Source organism: Ursus arctos, unplaced genomic scaffold (genome assembly GCF_023065955.2).
Source record: "Ursus arctos isolate Adak ecotype North America unplaced genomic scaffold, UrsArc2.0 scaffold_23, whole genome shotgun sequence".
In the NCBI taxonomy this organism is placed as follows: domain Eukaryota; kingdom Metazoa; phylum Chordata; class Mammalia; order Carnivora; family Ursidae; genus Ursus; species Ursus arctos.
In genome coordinates this window covers 5,091,664-5,113,701 of record NW_026622908.1, presented here as the reverse complement: position 1 = coordinate 5,113,701, position 22,038 = coordinate 5,091,664, and the positions used below count along the sequence as shown (strand labels likewise).

Here is a 22,038-nt window from a genome sequence, read left to right as displayed (position 1 = left end):
AAATAAAGTTTTAAAGAAGTAAAATCATTTGTAAATTAGTTTTGCTGTATTTTAAAATCTTTATCTGCCATAGTGTTGTTTAAAGTATGTGTCATTAAGACATTACATTTTCCTGCAGAGCAAAAACAACATTATCACACCTTAATGAAATTAATAGTTTCTTAATGTTATCCAATACCAACTCCAAAATCAGATTTTCCCAGATGTCCCTGAAATACCCTTTTTGTTTGGCTTGTTTAATTCATGACCGTATGTCTTACCTGATTGTCCTTGATGTTTCAATTGGAGCAGTATTCTTTTTCATGATATGGGCTTGTTGAAGAGACCAGACCAATTGTCCTGGAAGGTGCCTCTCCTCATAGATACGTCCAATTACTTTCTGGTGGTGTCATTTAGTTTGTTTCTCTGACTTCTGAATTTTCTGTAAACTCTGAGTTTGACCTAAAGCTTGATAGAGTCACAGTGAACATTTGCAGTTTGAATGCATCATATATGATATTATATACTTCATATTGCATTACATCAGGATACCCAAAATATCTGGTTCTTCCACCACCACTGATTTTATTATTAATGAAAGAATTAAGGTTATCATGGTCAGAACCCTCCGTTCTGTGGTTAAGATTTTTTCCTCTTAATATTGGTCTTGATTCTGGATATTTTGTTCTTTCTCAGGATCTGGTTATGGACATCCTGAGAGTATTGAGCACGCCAGACTTAGAAGTACGCAAGAAGACCCTGCAGTTAGCACTGGATCTCGTCTCTTCTAGGAATGTTGAAGAGGTAAAACTCTGACAGCACTGTTGTAAGCTGTCAGGCCAAACATGGTGTAATTCCCACTTATTTTTACTTTGTTCTCTAGTTGGTTATTGTTCTGAAGAAGGAAGTGATTAAAACAAATAATGTGTCGGAGCATGAAGATACCGACAAATACAGACAACTCCTTGTGAGAACATTGCATTCCTGTTCTGTCCGATTTCCAGATATGGCTGCAAACGTTATTCCTGTGGTATGTAATTCTGATGACTTTAATTTTGGAATTCTTTAAAAGAATAGAAAGTTTTAGTTATTTAGCAGTTAAACTGTCTTGTAGAATCACTGACTCTGTTGTCAGAAGTGATCTTTCTGTTCACCCTTGAGCTCAGAAGGATAGGGAATCTGACTTCTTTCTCTTACATCTTCATCAAAAAAAGTAAACACAGGGGTGCCTGGGTGGCACAGTGGTTAAGCGTCTGCCTTCGGCTCAGAGCGTGATCCCAGCGTTCTGGGATCGAGCCCCACATCAGGCTCCTCCGCTAGGAGCCTGCTTCTTCCTCTCCCACTCCTCCTGCTTGTGTTCCCTCTCTCGCTGGCCGTCTCTATCTCTGTCGAATAAATAAATAAAAAAAAAAAAAAAAGTAAACACAAAAACACAGTCACAAAAATATCTCCACATATTATTACAACTGATGTTTGTTACAGTTACCTATTATAAAATTATGCTGTATATATATATTCAGTAGCACAAATAAATATTTCTTTCAAATAGTTTTACCTCTTAAAAGTTGAAGGATTTAGTTATAGGAAAAATATATGTACCTAGAATCATTGGCTTCTGTCACTGTCAGGTAAATGAGATATGTTATTGTAATTTGAAATTTTGTCTTTGAATTCCAGATTTTCTCTGAAATGATTCAACTTTTAGTTACAACTTAGGAGTAGCCAGTTAATTTATTTTGAGTTGTGTATTTCCAGCTTTTGTTTTATAGTGAGTTTTTTGTAGTAAACCTGGCTACACAAAACCCAGTAAAGACATTGTTACTTTGTTTACATAGCAGTGCTTGTCTCTCAACTTACATTTCGTTACATGTTATAAAATTATTATAGTCTTTGTAAATTTGTTTATCTTTCTGAAAGTTACATAATTTATGGGGCGCCTGGGTGGCTCAGTTGGTTAGGTGTCCGACTCTTGATTTTGGCTCATGTCATGATCTCAGGGTCATGAGATCGAGTCCCGTGTCGGACTCAGTGCTCAGTGTGGAGTCTGCTTGAGATTCTCTCTCTCCCTCTTCCTCTGCCCCTCCCCCGACTTCTGTGCATATGTGTGCTCTCGAGCTCTCTCAAATAAATAAATCTTTTAAAAAAATTATAAAACTTATCCTATTTTCCTTTTTTTCCCTTTCAGTTAATGGAATTTCTCAGTGACAATAATGAAGCAGCAGCTGCTGATGTCTTGGAGTTTGTTCGTGAAGCCATTCAGCGCTTTGATAACCTGAGAATGCTTATTGTTGAGAAGATGCTTGAAGTCTTTCATGCTATTAAATCTGTCAAGTAAGTTTAAAATCTGTTTAAATGTAAGGTCAGGCAAGCATTTTACCAGTTTCTATCTTTAAAGGGTCAGTTGATAGAAAATATAAAGGAGAAGAAATGAATCAAGATACTAAAGCCAGTATAATAAGCATCCCATCACCCCACCCTTAGTAATTCCATAATCTGTGGGCAAACATTTGTTTTGTAGGTGTGATTTAGCTAGGTTTCTCTATCCTTATTTCCATTTTTTTTTTAAGGATTTTATTTATTTATTTGAGAGAGACAGAGATAGTGAGAGAGAGCATGAGTGGGGAGGAGAGGGAGAAGCAGGCCCCCCACTGAGCAGGGAGCCTGATGCATGGGGCTTGATGCCAGGATCCTGGGATCACGACCTGAGCCGGAGGCAGACGCTTAACCGACCAAGCCACCCAGGCTCCCCTCCTTATTTCCTCTAAAACGTGGTGAATCCTCAAGTGACTAAGGAACATATTTTTAAAGGGTATCACTTTTTGGATACCATTATTTATATCCCCCATTAGTATTTATTAAAGTGAGGGATTGAAAATGCTGCTTAAATCTGACATAATGCATTTTTGCCTTAAATAGTCTCTGCTACTGAGAAAGGACTATTGAATCCAAATTTTGCTTCATTTAAAGCATCTAATGGATAGAGTGTAATAGACTTGCATTATATCTGCGTTGGATAGGAAAGAAAGGACCACTGTAAAATTGTTTTTATGATACAAAGTATTGATATTTATGAAAGTGAGAAAGATTTACTTTCTTCGTGGGAAAAAAAAAATCATACCGAAGTTTTGCCTTTAATGGCCATCATCTCTTAGAGCTTAGTTTCTAAAATGTTTTCTGAATAAATTTGATGAAAATCTTAAGGAAAAGATAACTAAAGACTTTATTCAGTTTAACATTCTTAACTAGAGAATTGTTGCTTTCTTTATGTTTTTGGAGTTTTTAAATTACTGATCCTTTGCACTCCTTCCTTATCCATTGTTCTTTTCAGCATCTTGCCTTTTCTTTTCAGTGACTATACTTTTTACATCAAAGTTATACATTTTTTGTAGTAATAAATGATAAAATAAAATTTAACTCTGTCCTAAATGGAGGATAACACCTTTCTGGGAGACATTTTGTTATTTTTACTAATGAGTTTACCAGTTTTAAAATGTTCCTAATAGTAATGGGTGAGGATACTTATTTTCCTTTTAATCCTTGTGATTTCTGGAGAGAATCAAACTTAGTGTCTTTGTTTTATTCTTCAGATTTCATCCATGGTCCCTTGGAACTGCATAATCTCGTTTTCTTGCTTGAGCTTAAATTCACAGAGAAAGTTCTCTGCTTTAAGATTTGTTGGCAACGTCAGTGTTTCAGAATTGTATTCTTCCCTTAGGATTTACCGAGGAGCATTATGGATCCTGGGAGAATACTGTAGTACCAAGGAAGACATTCAGAGTGTGATGACTGAGGTCCGCAGGTCCCTTGGAGAGGTAAGTTTTACTTTAGTAAATCTGACTTTTATGTGGTGGTTTGCTTTTGTGTTTTTACTTGTTGGAGTTGTGTTGGAGTTAAAAACACTAAAAACACTGAAAAATGTGTTTTAATTACCCAGATAATTAAAACTTAGAGGTTGTGGGAAATTAGGGGCATCCCTCTCCCCTGCATTGACCCATAACACCTGTTCTTTTGTCTGTTTTATTTACCCTTTCAGGTAAGATTTTATTTGAACAAAAGGTTATGTGTTTAAGAAAAAGGAAAAGACTTGTAAAACTCTGTGTTAGCCTGTATATTCTGAAAGAAGAATGCGAGTATTACAGGAACCATGCTGACATTAGACTATTTATGTACTAAAACTGTCAGTGTTTCCTCATCCAGACAACCATATGGTAGAATAGGAGAACAGTGCTTGTCAGGAAACCTGGGTTACAGTCTTGCTTCTGCCATTAATTAACTCTGGGACCTCAGATATAAATTTCTTAACCTGACTGGACTTCAGGTTTTTCACTTATGAAAAAAGGAATTGACCAATAATGATTGAAAACTCTTAGAGCTTTTAAGTTAGATGATTGGTATTAAGGAATAAATACATAGTAGCCATTTGGTTTTTTAAAAAGGTGGTTGATAAAGTTATTCTGTACACATATTATTTCATTTTAGAATAGGTGCTGTTTTGGTTAGTATTTCAGAAGAAGGGATAAGAGGAGTAAGTACATACTTAGTGAGTATGTACTTTCTCTTAGTCACTGTCTTAAGCATTTTCCTATTGAGTAACTTGTCTGAATAGATTTAAGATTTCCATTTAAGAGATAAAAAAAAAACTGAGTAGTTTAATTAACTTGCCCAGAACCATTCAACAAATAAGTGGCATCCAACTCCAAAGCCCCTGTTCATCCCACTATATCGACCCGGGAAGAAAAGAAAATGGAATGCCGAGTTGGAAAAATCCCATCAGGGGAATTGCCTTCTACATAGAAATGATTGAATATTTAAATACGATTTTGCTTGCTGTTTGATATTATTTCTAAATTGGTATTTCCAATTGATTTTTAGATCCCAATTGTAGAGTCAGAAATAAAGAAAGAAGCTGGCGAATTAAAACCTGAGGAAGAAATAACTGTGGGGCCAGTTCAGAAGTTGGTAACTGAGATGGGCACCTACGCAACTCAGAGTGCCCTTAGCAGTTCTCGACCCACAAAGAAAGAGGAAGAAAGGTAATCTGCAGCACCTGTGCCCTACCTTCTATACTTTCTAAATTATTACTCCTGAGTATAGAACAGTCAGATGATTTTTTTTTCTCCTATTTGCTTTTTTTGACTAAAATGGAAATCTTTGCCATTTAAGATACTTGAAAGGAGGGTGTTTAATTTCTCCCAAGAATTGTGTTGATGGTTTTAATCCTCTGCTCCTTAAAACTGTTTTCATTGAAATAACTGTTCCGTTTTAAATTATTTTACTCACATAGAAAATGCTAAGTGGAGGGGCACGTGGGTGGCTCAGTCAGTTAATCATCTGACTTTGGCTGAGGTCATGATCTCAGAGTCCTGGGATCGAGCGGCACGGCAGGTTCTCCAGTCAGCGGGGAGTCTGCCTCTCCCACTTTCTCTCCCTCTGCCCCTCTCCCTGTTTGTATGTGCTCTCTCTCTCTCTCTCAAATAAATAAATAAAATCCTAAAAAAAGATTTAAAGAAAATGCTAAGTAGAGCTTAACTGTGAATTTTGTTGCCTGTATTAGTACTTGGGAAACATATTTTGAAGATTTTCCACTTCTGATTGATGGAATAAAATTTTAGTATTTTTGCCTTATTTTGCTCTCCAATTTTGTAATGAACATGATAAAAATAATGCCTGAAATTTTAATAGCTGCTTACTATATGCTAGGCATTGTACTAAGTAGTTTGTCTCTTGTAGTCTTAACAACTCGTTGAGATACAGTTTGTTATTATCCCCATTTTACGGAAGAGGAATTTGAGGGTTAGAAAGGTTTGTAACTTACCCATAGGGACACAATAAATAGGTAAGCTGGAATTTGAATGTAGTTCATTGACTCTAGTACATAACTCGGGATCATTTTCCCCTTCCATATTAACTTGGCTCTAGCTCTTTTGAAGATAAGTTGTAAAACCATGTATATTTTCCTTTTTCCATTCTAAAAGGTAAAGAGGGAGCTAATTGAGATCCTCTTCCCTGGAGGGTGGCAGTGAGAGTGTTAAATAGGCTTATTTGAGTCACTTATGCAAAAGCTGTATGCTGCTTAAGAAGTGGTTGGGTTTCATTTTCCTTGATTTCTTTGCAGACCTCCCCTGAGAGGCTTCCTTCTGGATGGAGATTTCTTTGTTGCTGCCTCCCTTGCCACAACTCTGACCAAGATTGCCTTGCGCTACGTCGCTTTGGTTCAGGAGAAGAAAAAGCAAAATGTAAGTTCATTTATCCTTCATTTACCTAGCAAGTGTTGAGTGCCCACCATATGCATTGGACAGTGAAGGACCTAAAAGTGAATGCTGAAGTTCTTGTCATTAAAGAGCTGATGGTAATGGGGGAAATGGACATGGTAATATAATGTTATTGTAAAATTGACAAAGTAATACAATAATGTTACCTTGTGATTAGTCCACTGGAAGAGATGTAAGGGCTTATGAAGTCAGTCGTTTGCTTGCTAGGACCAGTCAAGGTCCAGAGAAGGAAAGACCTCTCTCTTAAGCATTTTCATCCAGTCAGTCATTGTCTTTTTTACCTTTTTTAAGAGAAATGTCTCTTAAATGTGTTTTCATCTCTACAGTTTATGCCTTCATCATAGCTTCTGACTCATCCTGACTGTACACTTATTTAAAGTAATACATTTCCATTCCCCCTAACCTTTTGTGCTATTGTCCTGCATTTTATTTCTCTGTGTCATGTTATCAACCCTAACATGCACTGCTGCTATTTTTGCTTTAAATAGTTAAGAATTATGTGTGTGTGTGTGTGTGTGTTTATATACATATATGTGCATCATTTATTTTTATTTTTTTACATTTCTTGTTTATCTAGTACTTGGCTGGGTTTGGGCATGAAGGGGGCATAATTAGTTGTAAGAAGTTGAGAGTTGGAAACAGGACGAAGTTCAATTACCTTTCTGGGTGACTTTTTTTTGGCATTTTTTTTCTTTATGATAAAATATACATAACGTAAAGTTTACCATTTTAACCATTTTTAAATGTGCCGTTCAGTGACATTAAGTACATTCATATTGTTGCGCAGCCATCACCACCCTCCATCTTCAGAACTTCTTCCATCATCCCAGATTGAAACTGTATCCAGTAAACAGTAACCCTCCCACAGTCTTTCCCCCAGTCCCTGGAAACCACCATTCTACTTTGTGCCTCTATGAATTTGCCTATTCTACATACCTCATATAAGTGGAATCATAAAAATTTCTCCTTTGCAGCTGGTTTATTTTGCTTAGCATAACATCTTCAAAGTTCATCCATATAGTAACATATATCAGAGTTTCTTTCCTTTTTAAGGCTGTATAACGTGCTGTTTTTGTTTATACATTCATCTGCTATAAATAGTTAATAGTCTTCTAAAGTTTTTTTTAATGAGAAAAAAGTCTTATATTTACCCACATATTTATCATTTATGGTGCTTTTCATTCCTTTGTGTAAATTCAGATTTCCATGTGATATTTCCTTTCTGCCTAAAGAACTTGATCATTCTTATAACTCACGCTGTTGGTGATGAATTCTCTCAGCTTTCATTTGTCTGAAAAAATCTTTACTTTGCCTTTATTTAAAACAAATCTTTCTGTGGTAGAATTGTGAATGAGTTTGTTTTATTTTTGTTCATTTCTCTTTAATATTGTTAAAATAAGGAGTGCTATAATAAAAACTAATGAGAAAAAATCACTCATGGTTAGAGGACTGAAGTACAAATCTTATTAATATTGTAGTGGAGATAGAAACATTAAAAGATAGAATTACATTACCAAGTATGATAACAAAAATCCTTCCTTCCTCCAGAAAGAGTTTATTATAGCTTTTCTCTGTGAAATGCTTTTTTCCCCCAGTATTGATCATTCTCTGTTTTATAACACTGCAGTTTCACTTCACATTATAATGAACAGTCCCATGTTCCTCTTAGCCCTTCCTAATCCTAATATTTAATAGCTGTGTGATAGTCCATTAGATTCCTTCATTTACTTAAGCTCCTGTATAAATTATACATTTTCATTTTAGATTTGGAATTTTCAAAGGATTTTTTTTTATTACTTCCATCATGAAAGAAAATAGCCAATAAGTGAGATTTAGAGGGCCAAGTAAATTGTAAGGTGTATTAGCTCTTATCAATTTATTTTGATTTATGGCAACAATTTACTTTGTAATTATCTGTGGGCTATTTATTTAGGTTTTTGACACAGTGTAATTTTGCTTTTTAAGTCTCCAAAATTTTGTATCTCTGAGTCCAGTTTGATTTCCTTTCATGGAATAGCTGCTCAGTTCTGCAAATTGGGAGGCCATTTGAGCATTTGCTGATACCTGTTTAAGAGAACCAGGTTTCTAGTAACTGGTTCATGAAGTTTGCCATATATAGTAGAAGGCAGGAAGAAGTTGGGTTATCACCTCCCTGACTATCCTTCACTTACGCCTTTTCTAGAGTTTCCCTGCTTTTATATACCTTTTGGCTAAAGAATTTGCTTTAACCTTTTTTTTTTTAATAAGAGACTTTAAAAAAATTCTTTGAGAGCGAGTGAGGGGCGGGGAAGGAAGGGGCAGAGGTAGAGGGAGAAGCAGCTCCCTGCTGAGCAGGGAGCCCAACACGGTCTCGATCCCAGAACCCTGGCAGATGCTTAACCGACTGAGCCACCCAGGCACCCCTTGCTTTAACTTTTCTTACAGTGAGGTCTGTTGGCAGTAAATTTTCTTGGTTTTTGTTTGTCTGAAAAAGTTTATTTTTCCTTCATTTTAAAAAGATACCTTTGTGGATATAGAATTCTAAATTGACGGTTTTTTCCCTTTAGTTCTATCAAGAGGTTACTCCATTGTCTTCTGGCTTGCAGTTTACTAAAAAGATGTAGCTCCCAATATCTTCTGGCCTGCTGTCATTCTTATGCCTCTGTGTGGAATGTATCCTGTTTTCTCTGGCTAGTTTTAGATTTTCTCCCTATCATAGGTTTCAGTAATTTGATTAGGGTTTGCCTTGGTGTGGTTTTCTTCATGTTTCCTTTGTTGTGGTTCATTGAGCTTCTTGGATATGAAGGTTATAGTTTTCATTAAATTTGGGAACTTTTTGGCCACAATTTCTGTAGCTATTTTTTTCTGTCCCTTCGCCTTTCTTCTTCTGGAGACTGTATCCAGACTCAGGATTGTTACCCTCATTCCTCTGCTGGTTCATTCCCAGGCCTCTGGGAGTCTTTTCATGCACATGTGCAGATCAGCACTTAGCCAAAGACGGGTTGGCAAGGGTGTAGAGAGTATGTGTCGGGATAATTGTACATGACACTAAAAAAGCAAGTTGGAGTCACTTGTGGAAACCTTGAGTAGCAGGCTAGGTAGTATGGACTTCAACATGAAGGTTGTAGGAAGTCCCTGAAGGTACTTCCATGTAGAGTGAAGTGACTGGTGCACAAGAAGGATTAAGATAGCAGCAGCAGGTGATCACACTTTGCGCCACAATAATGGGGCAAGCTGACATTATGTGCCTCCCAGTGCAATACAGTAAGAGATATAAAACATCACCTATCTGGTATTCTAACCAAAAGTGGGGGACATTCTACAAAACAACTGGCCTAGCCTTTTTAAAAAAGTCATTGTAGTGGAAAGCAATACAAAAAAACAGGGGGATTGGTCTGGCTTAAAAGGGACTGAAGAGAATAATGGCCAAATAAAATGCATAAAGCTGATTCTGGATTAAAAAAAAACCATAAAAACACTTGGTGACATTAGGAAAATTTATTTGAACTTAAGTGTAAAGTTTTTGGGATTGTTCATTCTCGGGTGAGATGATGATACTGTGGTTCTATAGGAAACTGTCCTGATTCTTTTTTTTTTTTTTTTTAAGATTTTATTTATTTATTTGACAGAGATAGAGACAGCCAGTGAGAGAGGGAACACAAGCAGGGGGAGTGGGAGAGGAAGAAGCAGGCTCATAGCGGAGGAGCCTGATGTGGGGCTCAATCCCATAACGCCGGGATCACGCCCTGAGCCGAAGGCAGATGCTTAACCGCTGTGCCACCCAGGCGCCCCAACTGTCCTGATTCTTAAGAGATTTATGCTAAAATAGTTAAGGCGTGAAGAACCTTACTTTCATATGTTTAGCCAAAAAAGTAAGTGCATATGTGTAGGTAGAATAAGAAAGCAAATAAGGCATAATGTAAACAACTGGTAAAGTGTATCCTTTTAACTTTTCTGTAGTTGGACTTTTATTTTTTTAAGACTTTATTTATTTAACAGAGAGGGAGAGAGAGAACACAAGCAGGGGGAACGGCAGGCAGAGGAGAAGCAGGCTTCCCGCGGACCTGGGAGCCCAATGCGGGGCTTCATCCCAGGACTCCAGGATCATGACCTGAGCCAAGGGCAGATGCTTAACCAGTGGAGCCACACAGGCACCCCTGTAGTTGGAATTTAAAAAAAAAGATAGCATTGGCATTTGAAAGGGTTTAGAGTAAGGGAAAATAGTTAAAAAGCTGTTGCTATCTTTCAGTTGAAGGTTCATGAAGGTATTATAGGATGGCAGTTAAAAAGGAAGGAAAAGGGTGTGCATCAAATATATGGAGATAAAAATCTGAAGCATTTGAATTCTTATTCGGGTGAAGTGAAAATTAGATTTATTTCTTGGATTGTGAGTTATAATAAAGTAACATTACTGAATTGGAGAACCATGACAGTAAATAATCCATTTCTCTACTTTTCTAGTCTTTTGTTGCTGAGGCTATGTTACTCATGGCTACTATCCTTCATTTGGGAAAATCCTCTCTTCCTAAGAAGCCAATTACAGATGATGATGTAGATCGAATTTCCCTGTGCCTCAAGGTCTTGTCTGAATGTTCACCTTTAATGAATGACATTTTCAATAAGGAATGCAGACAGTCCCTTTCTCACATGTTGTCTGCTAAACTTGAAGAAGAGAAATTATCCCAGAAGGTAAGGTATATAGTGCTTTGTGGGTTTTTAAAAATTTTGTTTGGTTTTCAGTCCTATGTGAGGGCTGCCCCTAGTATAGGCTTACAGAAAGCTTTCTTTCTTTCCATATTAAAGAGAGACATGTGTATTGTTTTCTTAACACAGAAAGAATCTGAAAAGAGGAATGTGACAGTACAGCCTGATGACCCCATTTCCTTTATGCAACTAACTGCGAAGAATGAAATGAACTGCAAGGAAGATCAGTTTCAGCTGAGCTTGCTGGCCGCGATGGGCAACACACAGAGGAAAGAGGCAGCAGATCCCCTGGCATCGAAACTTAACAAGGTAACAAAATGTCAAATACACTGGTAAATTATTTAAATGGGCCACTTAAGAAAGTAGCAACCAGGAAGTGGCTGGTCCCACTGTTCTTTAAAAGAAAAAATAACTTGTTATACTGCATCAGTTTTTGTCCAGTCACTGTGACTGACGGGTTCATGAAACATGAATTAAACTCAGGTGCTGGGGCGCCTGGGTGGCTCAGTCGGTTAAGCGTCTGCCTTCGGCTCAGGTCGTGATCCCGGGGTCTGGGGATCGAGCCTGATGGGAGCCTGCTTCTCCCTCTCCCTCTGCTGCTCCCCCTGCTTGTGCTCTCTCTGTCTCTCAAATGAATAAATAAAATCTTTAAAATAAATAAAATAAATAAACCTCAGATGCTGGTGTTTTACTGTACACTAGTACTGTAAGTCTAGTAGATGGTTTTATAACTTGTTCCAGTTGTGTGCGGAATCATGGACTAACACATACACTGGGAGACCCCTAAAGATTACCTAAAACTTTAAGAAAGTTTCTGTTTATTTTTTAATTAGGTTCCATGCCCAGCATGGAGCCCAGCATGAGGCTTAAACTCATGACCCTGAGATAAAGCCCTGAGCAGATATTCAGAGTTGGACACTTAACTGACTAAGCCACCCAAGCGCCTAAAGATTAACAAAAACTTTTAAAGGGTAGGGCTCTGGCTTCTACTCTGACACCCTGCCCTGTTTCTCCTGTCCCCTGTTACTTTAAACAGGGCAACTCCACTTTTATATTCTTAGTATATTGACTTCCATGTAGGATTTTATTAGGAAAGTTTTCCTACTCTTAAAATATATAAATTTACAAATCAGTGATCTAGTTTAGTTCCTTTTATTAGATGAAAAAACAGTCTCAGAATGATTAGTCCAAGATAAGGTTAGTAGCAGAATTGGAACTACTGGAGCGCCTGGGTGGCTCAGTCGTTAAGCGTCTGCCTTCAGCTCAGGTCATGATTCCAGGGTCCTGGGATCAAGCCCCGCATTGGGCTCCCTGCTCCGCAGGAAGCCTGCTTCTCCCTCTCCCGGTCCCCCTGCTTGTGTTCCTTCTCTTGCTGTGTCTCTCTCTCTCTGTGTCAAATAAATAAATAAAATCTTAAAAAAAAAGAAGAAAGAAAAAGGCAAGCCAAGTGCTTGATTTAAAAAAAAAAAAGAATTGGAACTACTAAAACACTTTCTCTCCTTTAATTTTGGAATTGACATTGACAATATTACAGTTACAAATTTTTAAAATTTATAATAAATAAAAATTTATTTTAATAATTGTGGTAAAATTGACATAATATCAAATTTATCTTGACTATCCTTAAGTGTACAGTTCAGCGGCACCGAGTATATTCACATCATTGTGCAACTGTCACCATCATCCATCCATCCACAGAACTTCTTTCATCTTGTAAAGTTGAGACTCTGTGCCCATTGAACAATAACTCCCCACACTCCCTTCCCCTCAGTCACTGGCAGCCACCAGTCTACTTTCTATCACTATGAATTTGATTGCTCCAGGTACCTTATATTAGCAGAATCATACACTATTTGCCCTTTTGTTACTGGCTTATTTCACCTAACATCATGTGTTCAAGGTTCATCCATACTGTAGCATGTATCAGAATTTCTTTTTTAAGGCTGAGGGATATTCGATTATGAATATATACCACATATTGTTTATCCATTTATCTGTCGATAGTCACTTGGGTTGCTTCTACGTTTTGGCTATTGCGAAGAATGCTGTTATGCACATGGACCACAAATATCTCTTTGAGGCATTAATTACATTTCTTTCAGGTTATAGCCAGAGGTGAAATTGCTGGATCACAAGTCCCTTATCAGATGTATGATTGGCAAATATTTTCTCCCATTCTGTAGTTTGCCTTTTCACTGTTAATAATGTTCTTTGATGCACAAAAGTTCTTCATTTTGATATAATCCAGTTTTATCTATTTTTTCTTTTGTTGCATGAGGTTTTGGTGACAATATTAAGTTTAAAGTGCTGTACTCAGGGTGTTGTTGTTTTTTTTTAATTTGGCTGAGGGGGAAGCATATAAAATTTATCTTTGTGGAATTACAAGCATGCCTTGCCATATAATCTATTTAGTTCCTGAATTTAGGTGGCAGGAACTACCACATGATTTGGATTTTATTTAGTTTCCCAAGTTTTGGAGAGCAACTAGTGAGTTGAGATACTGAGGGATTTAACTGAAAATGTATCCAAGTCTATTCCGTTCTTAAATTGAGATCATGTTTAATGTATTTGCTTAACATATATAACATCTTTCTCCTACTGAGCTATAAACTCTATTACCTGTTATTTCTAATGTCCCATTTGCAATTACCACCTCTGTATTACACAACAATTTTATTGTATCAATTTCAAAATGACTTGTCTAATCTTAGCACATCTGTTAATTACCTAACCGACTTAGTCATTTGGCTAGGATATGTTTGGTTAAATTGTCTCGGTCACTTGATTTTCTCTTTATTTTTGTTTTACAGGTCACCCAGTTGACAGGTTTCTCAGATCCTGTATATGCAGAAGCTTATGTTCATGTCAACCAGTATGATATTGTCCTGGATGTACTTGTTGTAAATCAAACCAGTGATACTTTGCAGAACTGCACGTTAGAGTTAGCTACTCTGGGTAAGGAAATTTACCATAAAGGAAAGATTTTGTTACATAGTAAGTCTTTATGACAGATTACTAAGGGATATGTACAAGTTTTGTATAAGAAATCTTTTTAGTATCAGAATTTTGAATCAAGGCTTAGTTTTACATTTAATATTTAGTCTCTTTCAGCTCCAGTTTTCTGAACCTCTGTGATACTTGACTTTCTTAGGTTTATGCTCTTCGTACATCCAGATGGGTTTATTCAGTGAGCTCAACTAGCAAATGTCAGTTTTTCTAGATATAAATAAGAGTTGTTTAAGTTACAGATTTACCAAATGGCTCGCTTAGTTAAATTTTTAATAGCCTTAGAACAGAATTAGGTTTTTTGAGTCTATAACTGATACCTACCACATGTGGCCAAAGTAATATATTATCATTACAATTAGCAACTTGAGATGTGTTTTTCTTCTTAATAAAAACACATGAATCCTACTCTCTCTGACCACTTCTACATATGGCTTTGAAGTTGGAATATATAAATTGTATATAGAAACAGTGCAGTGCCAGGGCGTCTGGGTGGCTCAGTCAGTTAAGGGTTGCCTTCAGCTCAGGTCATGATCCCAGGGTCCTCAGATCAATGGAGCTCCTGCTCAGTGGGGAGTCTGCTTCTCTATTTGCCCCTCCCCCCTGCTCATGCACTCTATAGATGCGCTCTCTCTCAAATAGATAAATAAAATCTTTTTTTTTTTTTTAAGATTTTATTTATCTGACAGAGAGAGCACAAGCGGGGAGAGGGGCAGAAGGAGAGGGGGAAACAGACTCCCTGCCAAGCACGGAGCCCGATGTGGGACTCAATTCCAAGACCCTGGGATCATGACCCGAGCCAAAGGCAGACACTTAACCAACTGAGCCACGCAGGGGTCCAGTAAAATCTTTAAAAAAAAAAAAAAGAAAGAAAGAAACAGTACAGTGCCTCTAGGAAATTCCATGTGGCTTAAGCAAGAGTTAAAGAACTTTAAGATATCGAGGGAAAAGTTACTTCTGCCCTGTCTTCCTCGGCATAGCTTGATGCCTGTATAAAGAGCTATGTTTCTAAGAATTTATAAGTCTTTCTGTGGATTATTCTATCTTTCTTTGTAATGGAGTCTATAGTTCAAGACTTAAGCTTTTTGAGAAATTTATACTCAGTCATTGAAATAAAATGGTAAGCCTAAAGTACACACACACAAACTAAATATAGGATTATTCTGAGAAGCCTGTTACCTTTTCAAAGAAAATATGCAAATTGATGTGAATAATAAGGTGTTAAATGATTTCTTTATTTTGTCCTCAAAATATTTGAATCATAACTCTTCTCTTGTTCCTTATTTTGCTTGAAGCTATTAAGCTGCATACATTTTAAGATTTTATTTTTTGGGACATAAGATTTATGATTTGAGAGATATGCGTGTGGTTTAATATATATTTTAACCATATCTAAATGTTTTTTCAGGGGATCTGAAACTTGTGGAAAAGCCATCTCCTTTGACTCTTGCTCCTCATGATTTTGCAAATATTAAAGCTAATGTTAAAGTAGCATCAACAGAAAATGGAATAATTTTTGGTAATATAGGTAAGGAATTGTTCTATAGTATGTGATGTTTGAATATTGTGTATGAAGAATTTCTGTAATAAGTAGTTGTATGACATTTCTTGAGGACAGGACCTGAATGTATTCATTCATTCACTCATTCATCATTTATGGGGGCACCTGCTATTATATTGTGTTGTACTATGTTCATGGATGTCCAGAAATGAACCGTAGAGACTGTCCTCAAGAAACTGCCAAGCAAAAGGAGGAAATAAATAAGTAAGATACATAAGTACAACACAATGTGAGAGGCGCTACTTTATATACTATGTACTTTGGGATCATAGAGGAAAAATGCTAAATATATAGAAGGCTTTATAGAGGAGGAAGATATGTTATCAAAGGATAACTTTTGAACTGAGTCTAAAATTTTGTATAGGCATTGGTTCCCAGGTCACCCAGGAACTAGCTTATATAGAGGCATTCGGTCAGTCAATAAGCATTTCTTTAAGCAAGTTCCTGGTTGGGATGGGGCTACCATGGTGAGGACAAAAGATCTCTCCTCAGGTAATTTGTGGTCGAGTAAGGGAAGACAGATAAGTAGAATAGATATGTGTAACACATAGTGGTGAGTGCTACGGAGGAAGCTTATGCTAGATAAAGTGGGAGTCTGTGTAGAAATTTGGTCATTTTTCTCAAAGTAGTGGGGGAGTGGGGAGGGAAGATTAGGAAAGGCTTTGTGGAACAACTAATATTCATATGGCGTTTTGAAAGATTATTAAGTGTTCTACCTAGGCAAGGATTCAGCTGGAACAAATGCAAGTAGTTTGATATACTTGGGAGTTCAAAGTGAGCTGGAGGGTGGTGGTTTAAAAAAAAAAAAATGAGGTTAGGAAGCTTAATGGGAGCTCACTTTTACGTGTCATGCTAAGGATTTCAGACTTAGTCCTGGATGTAAAAGGTTAGAGCCATTAAGGAATTCTCAGTGAGTTACATGAGTAAACATTTCTTTCTTTTTTTTTTTTTTTTTTTTTTTTTTTTAAAGAGCGAGAGAGTGCATATGAGTGGGGCGGGTGGAAGGACAGAGGGAGAGAGAGAAAATCTTAAGCAGTCTCCACACTCAGCACAGAGCCCAGTGTGGAGCTCAGTCTCAGGATCCTGAGATCATGACCTGAGCTAAAATCAAGAACCAGATGCTTAACCGACTGAACCATCCAGGCGCACCCATGATTAAACATTTCTGTGATAGCGCTATAGAAGACTGATTGGAAGAGGCAGGAAGACTAACTAGTAGACTATTGTAGTAGCACAGGTGAGAGATGACAGAGCTCAAACCAGTGCAGTAGCGGTTGGGTTGGAGAGAAGTGCTGCATATTACCCATATTAAAGAGATAGAATGCCCAGGACACGGACTGATTGAGGAAGAAATGGCTAGAGTAACCCTCAGATTTTTTTACTGGGTCTGTTGGGTTGATATTTATGGCATTCACCAAAACAGGGAATATAGGAGAGAACAAATTTGAGAGAGATACTAAGGTAAATCTTGAGCAGGCTGAGTAATAAAGTATCTACAGGTGTCCAAGGGCAGTTTGATACGAGTGTGAAACTTGAATAGGAGCTCTAAACCAGAGACACATACTTGTTTGAAAGCCATAGGCATGGAAGAAGTCACTCAGAGGGCATAAAGAGTGAGAAGAGGGGAGATTTGAAAACTGCATCTAAGAGATCAGCAATATTGAAAGTATGGTCAGATGAGGAGAATCCTACGAAGGTACCTGAAATGTGGTAAAGAAGAAGTAAGGAAAAATCTTCCAGAAGAATCCGGAGTTGCAAAAGGTCAAGTAAGAGAAAGTCTAAAAGAAGCGTCCTTTGGATTTGGTGATCAGTGAAATTAAATATTGCTTGTGGTATGTCTTGGGCAGTGGTGGTGGGTTGAGGACTTGGAGATGGAGAAATAAGGACAGTGAGTGTAGACAGTTCTGAGTGTAGAACTCCGGTTTTGATAAGAATGAGAGAGGGCGGTAGACTGAAGACAATCGGGATGAGGGAGAATTTTTTTTTTAAGGTGAGTATGTTTATAGACTAAGGGAGGAGTCAGTAGAGAATAGGAAGGTAAAGACGTAAGAGGGAGGTAATGATTGGTGGAGTGATGTCCTGACCCGGAGCAGGGGTCACAGTGGCACGAATTACAATTCTGGAAGAGAAGAGACAGCACTTCCCTGATATGAAGGGTAAGGAAGTGAGTGTGGATTCAGAGAGAGAGAAATTTGTTTTTAGATGTGGGGCTAAAAATTAAACTTATTCTCGTGACCTCAGTTTTCACTGAAAGTAGATAGAGTAGGGGAATGTCAAGAGAAGAGGCTAGGAGGAGGAAAGGTTGGGGTGCCTGGGTAGCGCAGTCGTTAAGCGTCTGCCTTTGGCTCAGTGCATGATCCTGGCGTTACGGGATCGAGCCCCGCACCAGGCTCCTCCACTGGGAGCCTGCTTCTTCCTCTCCCACTCCTTCTGCTTGTGTTCCCTCTCTCGCTGGCTGTCTCTCTGTCAAATAAACAAATAAAATCTTAAAAAAAAAAAAAAAAGAAGGAAAGGTAGGCTCCAATCAGATGACGACTTTCTGCTGTGGATGAGGCAGTCATAGAAGTAAATAATCTTGTATCATTAAGTACTGTAGCTCTTCAACATTCATTCAAAAATGTTAGTTAAGTACCTCTAAGGGAACACTGCTACTTACGTATCCCCCTGGAGGGCCTCACACTGCAGTTGCTACCTCTGTGCTGACCGAGTTTGAATCCTGGCCCTGCCACTTAGTCAGTTCTGTGACCTTGAACAACTTAATGTGACTTCTTTTTGTTTCATCATCCATAAGATGAAAAATGATAATACCATAACATAGGATTGAAGGGAGTATTCAATAGGTCATCTTTTCAAAGCATTTAAAATAGAGCCCAGGATAGAATAAGCATTTTAGAAATGTGGCTAATACAATAATTATTATTTGGAAATACTAAAACTTTTTAAATTAAAATTTGCCTCTGGTGATTCAGGACCTTTTTGTGTGTGTGTATTGCAGTTTATGATGTCTCTGGAGCAGCAAGTGACAGAAATTGTGTCGTCCTCAGTGATATTCACATCGACATCATGGACTATATCCAGCCTGCCACTTGCACTGATGCTGAATTCCGTCAGATGTGGGCTGAATTCGAATGGGAAAACAAAGTTAGTCCTTGGGAGATTTCCCCGAACTCTTTATCTTCCTTTTGGGCTAGTGTTGAGGAATTCTCTGATAAAAGTAGTCCCACTGAAAAGTGTCAGATGTAAGAAGCAGTCTCTCAATATCTCTTCTTGCACATGAGCCTGAACCAGAACTTACACGAGTAGTTTGCTAAGTTGTAAACTGGCGAGAGTAGCAGTTGTATGATTAGACCGACTGATCAAGATATTAAAGACAATATTCCATCCCTTGGATGTATGAATAATAATTTACCATTGAATCCAGTGTCCAGAAGAGGTTTTACAAAGTCAGTGGCTTTGATTTTTATTAGAAATACTCTACATGGAGCATGCTGATCTTTTATGAAGTTACCTGTGTATGAAAGTTCTGATGCCAACTTGCCGTTTGTTGGATTTTGTAGCTGTCATTTACTTTTTTTCTTTGCCCACTCTCCCCACTAAATACTTGGAAGCAGGTTCTGTATGATATGTGAGTCTGTTTTCTCAACCGTAAGATCAGAAATTTGCAACTTTCTCATTATAAGGATTATGATCTCCTTGATTTTTTTCTCCCTCTGTACAGGTGACGGTTAACACAAATATAATTGATTTAAATGACTACTTACAGCATATATTAAGGTCAACTAACATGAAATGCCTCACTCCGGAGAAGGTAAGATTCGACTGAGAACTTAATCTGATAGAGGGTAGTACAGCCGGTTCCTGGCTCTCTTGTGTTTCCTTCAGTGTATCTTTGTCTTTGTTCAGCATGAGAAAAGCAGTGCCATTCTGGACTAGCTAACAGAATGCATCACTCTGTTTACCTCTTCGTACCAAAATATACCAGCCTGCTTGTTCCTAGTACAGGGACCCAGTTGATTTATAGTCAGATTCATTTTTCTTTTCAGTCTTCTCCCTTTCAGCTCAAGGCTCATTCCAAAATAGGTTTTGATACTGGATTAAAAATGTCCATGACCTCTTCTCTTGGCTCTGATTGTGGGTCAGAATGTATCTGTTCAAATACAGAATTTTCTACTAAGTTCTGTATATATGAAAAAGAATAGAAAGAAAGAAAAATGAAACTAAGGCTCTAAGGAATTTTTTTTCTTTGTTGAATTCCTACTAATATTAATACTACTAATTTTATCGGTAAAGTTCTGCCAGACAGATGGGTTTTAATTCCTGTATCAGTTTATTCAACAAATAGTCTAACAAATAAACAGATATCATACACCCAGTACTCTGTGAGCTACTGGATATACAGTAATGAGCAAAATAAAAATTGTCTGTCCTTCGTGGAGCTTAAGGTCTGGTGCAGTCGGACAACTCTGTAAGTGAATAGGGAATGTATATATACAAACTGGCATAAGTGCTATTTCTTTAAATACAGTTTTTTGAGGTGTAACATAGACACAGTAACATTCACACTTTTATATATGCAGTTCTGTGAGTTTTGACATTTATGTAGTCATGTAACCACCACCACATGGTAAGTCCTATTTTAAATGCTAATTTATAAACGCTGCTGGGTCTCGCTTATGTCGTTCTCTAGTGAAGTATTGAGTGTATCGTCAATTTCTTCCAGGCTCTTTCTGGTTACTGTGGCTTTATGGCAGCAAACCTGTATGCTCGTTCCATATTTGGAGAAGATGCCCTTGCAAATGTCAGCATTGAGAAGCCAATTCAACAGGGACCGGAAGCCCCTGTTACTGGTCACATAAGAATTCGTGCAAAGAGTCAGGTAACAATAGGGTGGTTTTTGTTTTGTTTTGTTTTGTGTTTTGAGATCATCTCTGAATGGAACAAAAAGGAAGAATTTATTTCTTCGTTATTTCTATATGTAGTATTCTCTGTCATACTAGTGTTTTATGCATTAGATGCATATATGTAATAATATTCTCTGACTAGAAATAGAACTTTGGCTTCATTAAAATGGCCCACTTTTTGGGCCTATTGCTCTGGATTATTTACCTAAAACAAGATTGATTCCTGTAGGATGTTTGTGAAATGGGTTCTCTAGAGTTTTTTGAAATCCAAACTACAAATCTAGTGACTATTTGTAAATCTAGCACTGAAAGTAAAGTTTTGGTGAGTCTGTTTTGTACATCCTTGGTTTCATTATTCACCTGGTGTCATTGACTGGGGGCTTGGTTAAGATACAATAACCTACTGGTTTTATATAGATTTAATAATTATAAACATTTTCATTCTTCCTTACAGGGAATGGCCTTAAGTCTTGGAGATAAAATCAACTTGTCTCAGAAGAAAACTAGTATATAAGAATAAACAAAAAGTCCTTGCAGCTTTACAGTAAAAATTTAGGTATGGGCTTATTGGACTCCAACATCTTTTGTACTCTTTCGTGCTTTATGTTATATAGAATCTGAGTTCATGCTGAATGCATTCCAGCCAATAATTTATAGCCTTTCCCTTAAATCAAGATTGAGTTTAAAATTATAGTTTGTCTTTTGTCTTAACAGTTCTGAATGCTGTCCTCAAAGTATATAATGTTTCTCACATGTACCAAGACCATTTTCACAGTACAATAAACAGATCTATTCCTAAATCTTTTGTTATTTTATAAATAAATATATAATTACCTAATTTTAGTTATGTAGCAATGGATTTCTTTTAGTTGGATTACAGGTTTCTATTATAAATTTAAATCACTCTGAGTTGTGCATATACAAACTTTGTTAAGAGAATTTACAAATTCAGTGATATGAAATGAGACAGACCTTGATTTACTTGATTGACTTTTACTTATTTGTTATTTTGACATCATTATCTCTAAAAATGCCTTTTTGTGTTCTAAGAGCTTTTCTCTGGAGTTGAGCTCTGGAAGGAAAGTATCAAATAACTTGAGGAAACAGATCCATCTTCAGTTTAAAAGAGTATTATGAACCCTGACTTAAATAAACGTACTCTTCTTAATTATCCTGAATCATAAAGAAAAGTAATAATCCAAAGTAGATCATTTATTTATTTATTTATTTATTTATTTATTTATTTATTTATTTTAAAAAAGATTTTATTTATTTATTTGACAGAGAGACAGCCAGCGAGAGAGGGAACACAAGCAGGGGGAGTGGGAGAGGAAGAAGCAGGCTCCTAGTCGAGGAGCCTGATGTGGGGCTCGATCCCATAACGCCGGGATCATGCCCTGAGCCGAAGGCAGACGCTTAACGACTGATCCACCCAGGCGCCCCCAAAGTAGATCTTTTAATCATTCACATTTAGGTCGGAGTCTTATTTTATGTTTGTGGAACATAATATATAATGGCTGCAGCCAGTTATTGAGGCTGCACCGGGAGGATTCAGCTGCAAGGGATTGAAAAGCTGTGCTGGGCCCATGTGTCCTCTGAGCCTTAATTCACCTTCCTCTTTCCTTCCTTTATACCA

The 22,038-nt window shown here is 37.3% G+C and overlaps 1 protein-coding gene across 2 annotated transcripts in view; it reads left to right on the top strand.

The window, feature by feature from the left end:
* COPB1 (COPI coat complex subunit beta 1) overlaps positions 1-21,240 on the top strand; it is a 35,574-nt gene extending 14,334 nt beyond the window's left edge. The window contains exons 9-22 of one of the 2 annotated variants that reach the window (XM_026486789.4): positions 676-783; positions 863-1,009; positions 2,165-2,310; positions 3,695-3,791; positions 4,852-5,012; positions 6,095-6,215; positions 10,692-10,919; positions 11,064-11,243; positions 13,745-13,889; positions 15,349-15,468; positions 18,497-18,642; positions 19,220-19,309; positions 20,222-20,377; positions 20,857-21,240. In XM_026486789.4, coding sequence (XP_026342574.1) covers positions 676-783; positions 863-1,009; positions 2,165-2,310; positions 3,695-3,791; positions 4,852-5,012; positions 6,095-6,215; positions 10,692-10,919; positions 11,064-11,243; positions 13,745-13,889; positions 15,349-15,468; positions 18,497-18,642; positions 19,220-19,309; positions 20,222-20,377; positions 20,857-20,916 — 1,905 coding nt within the window. In that variant the 3' untranslated portion in view covers positions 20,917-21,240. Of the gene's footprint in view, positions 1-675; positions 784-862; positions 1,010-2,164; positions 2,311-3,694; positions 3,792-4,851; positions 5,013-6,094; positions 6,216-10,691; positions 10,920-11,063; positions 11,244-13,744; positions 13,890-15,348; positions 15,469-18,496; positions 18,643-19,219; positions 19,310-20,221 lie in introns of both variants that reach the window. The other variant, XM_057317498.1, reaches the window with a different exon arrangement.
* The last annotated feature ends 798 nt before the right edge of the window (positions 21,241-22,038 follow it).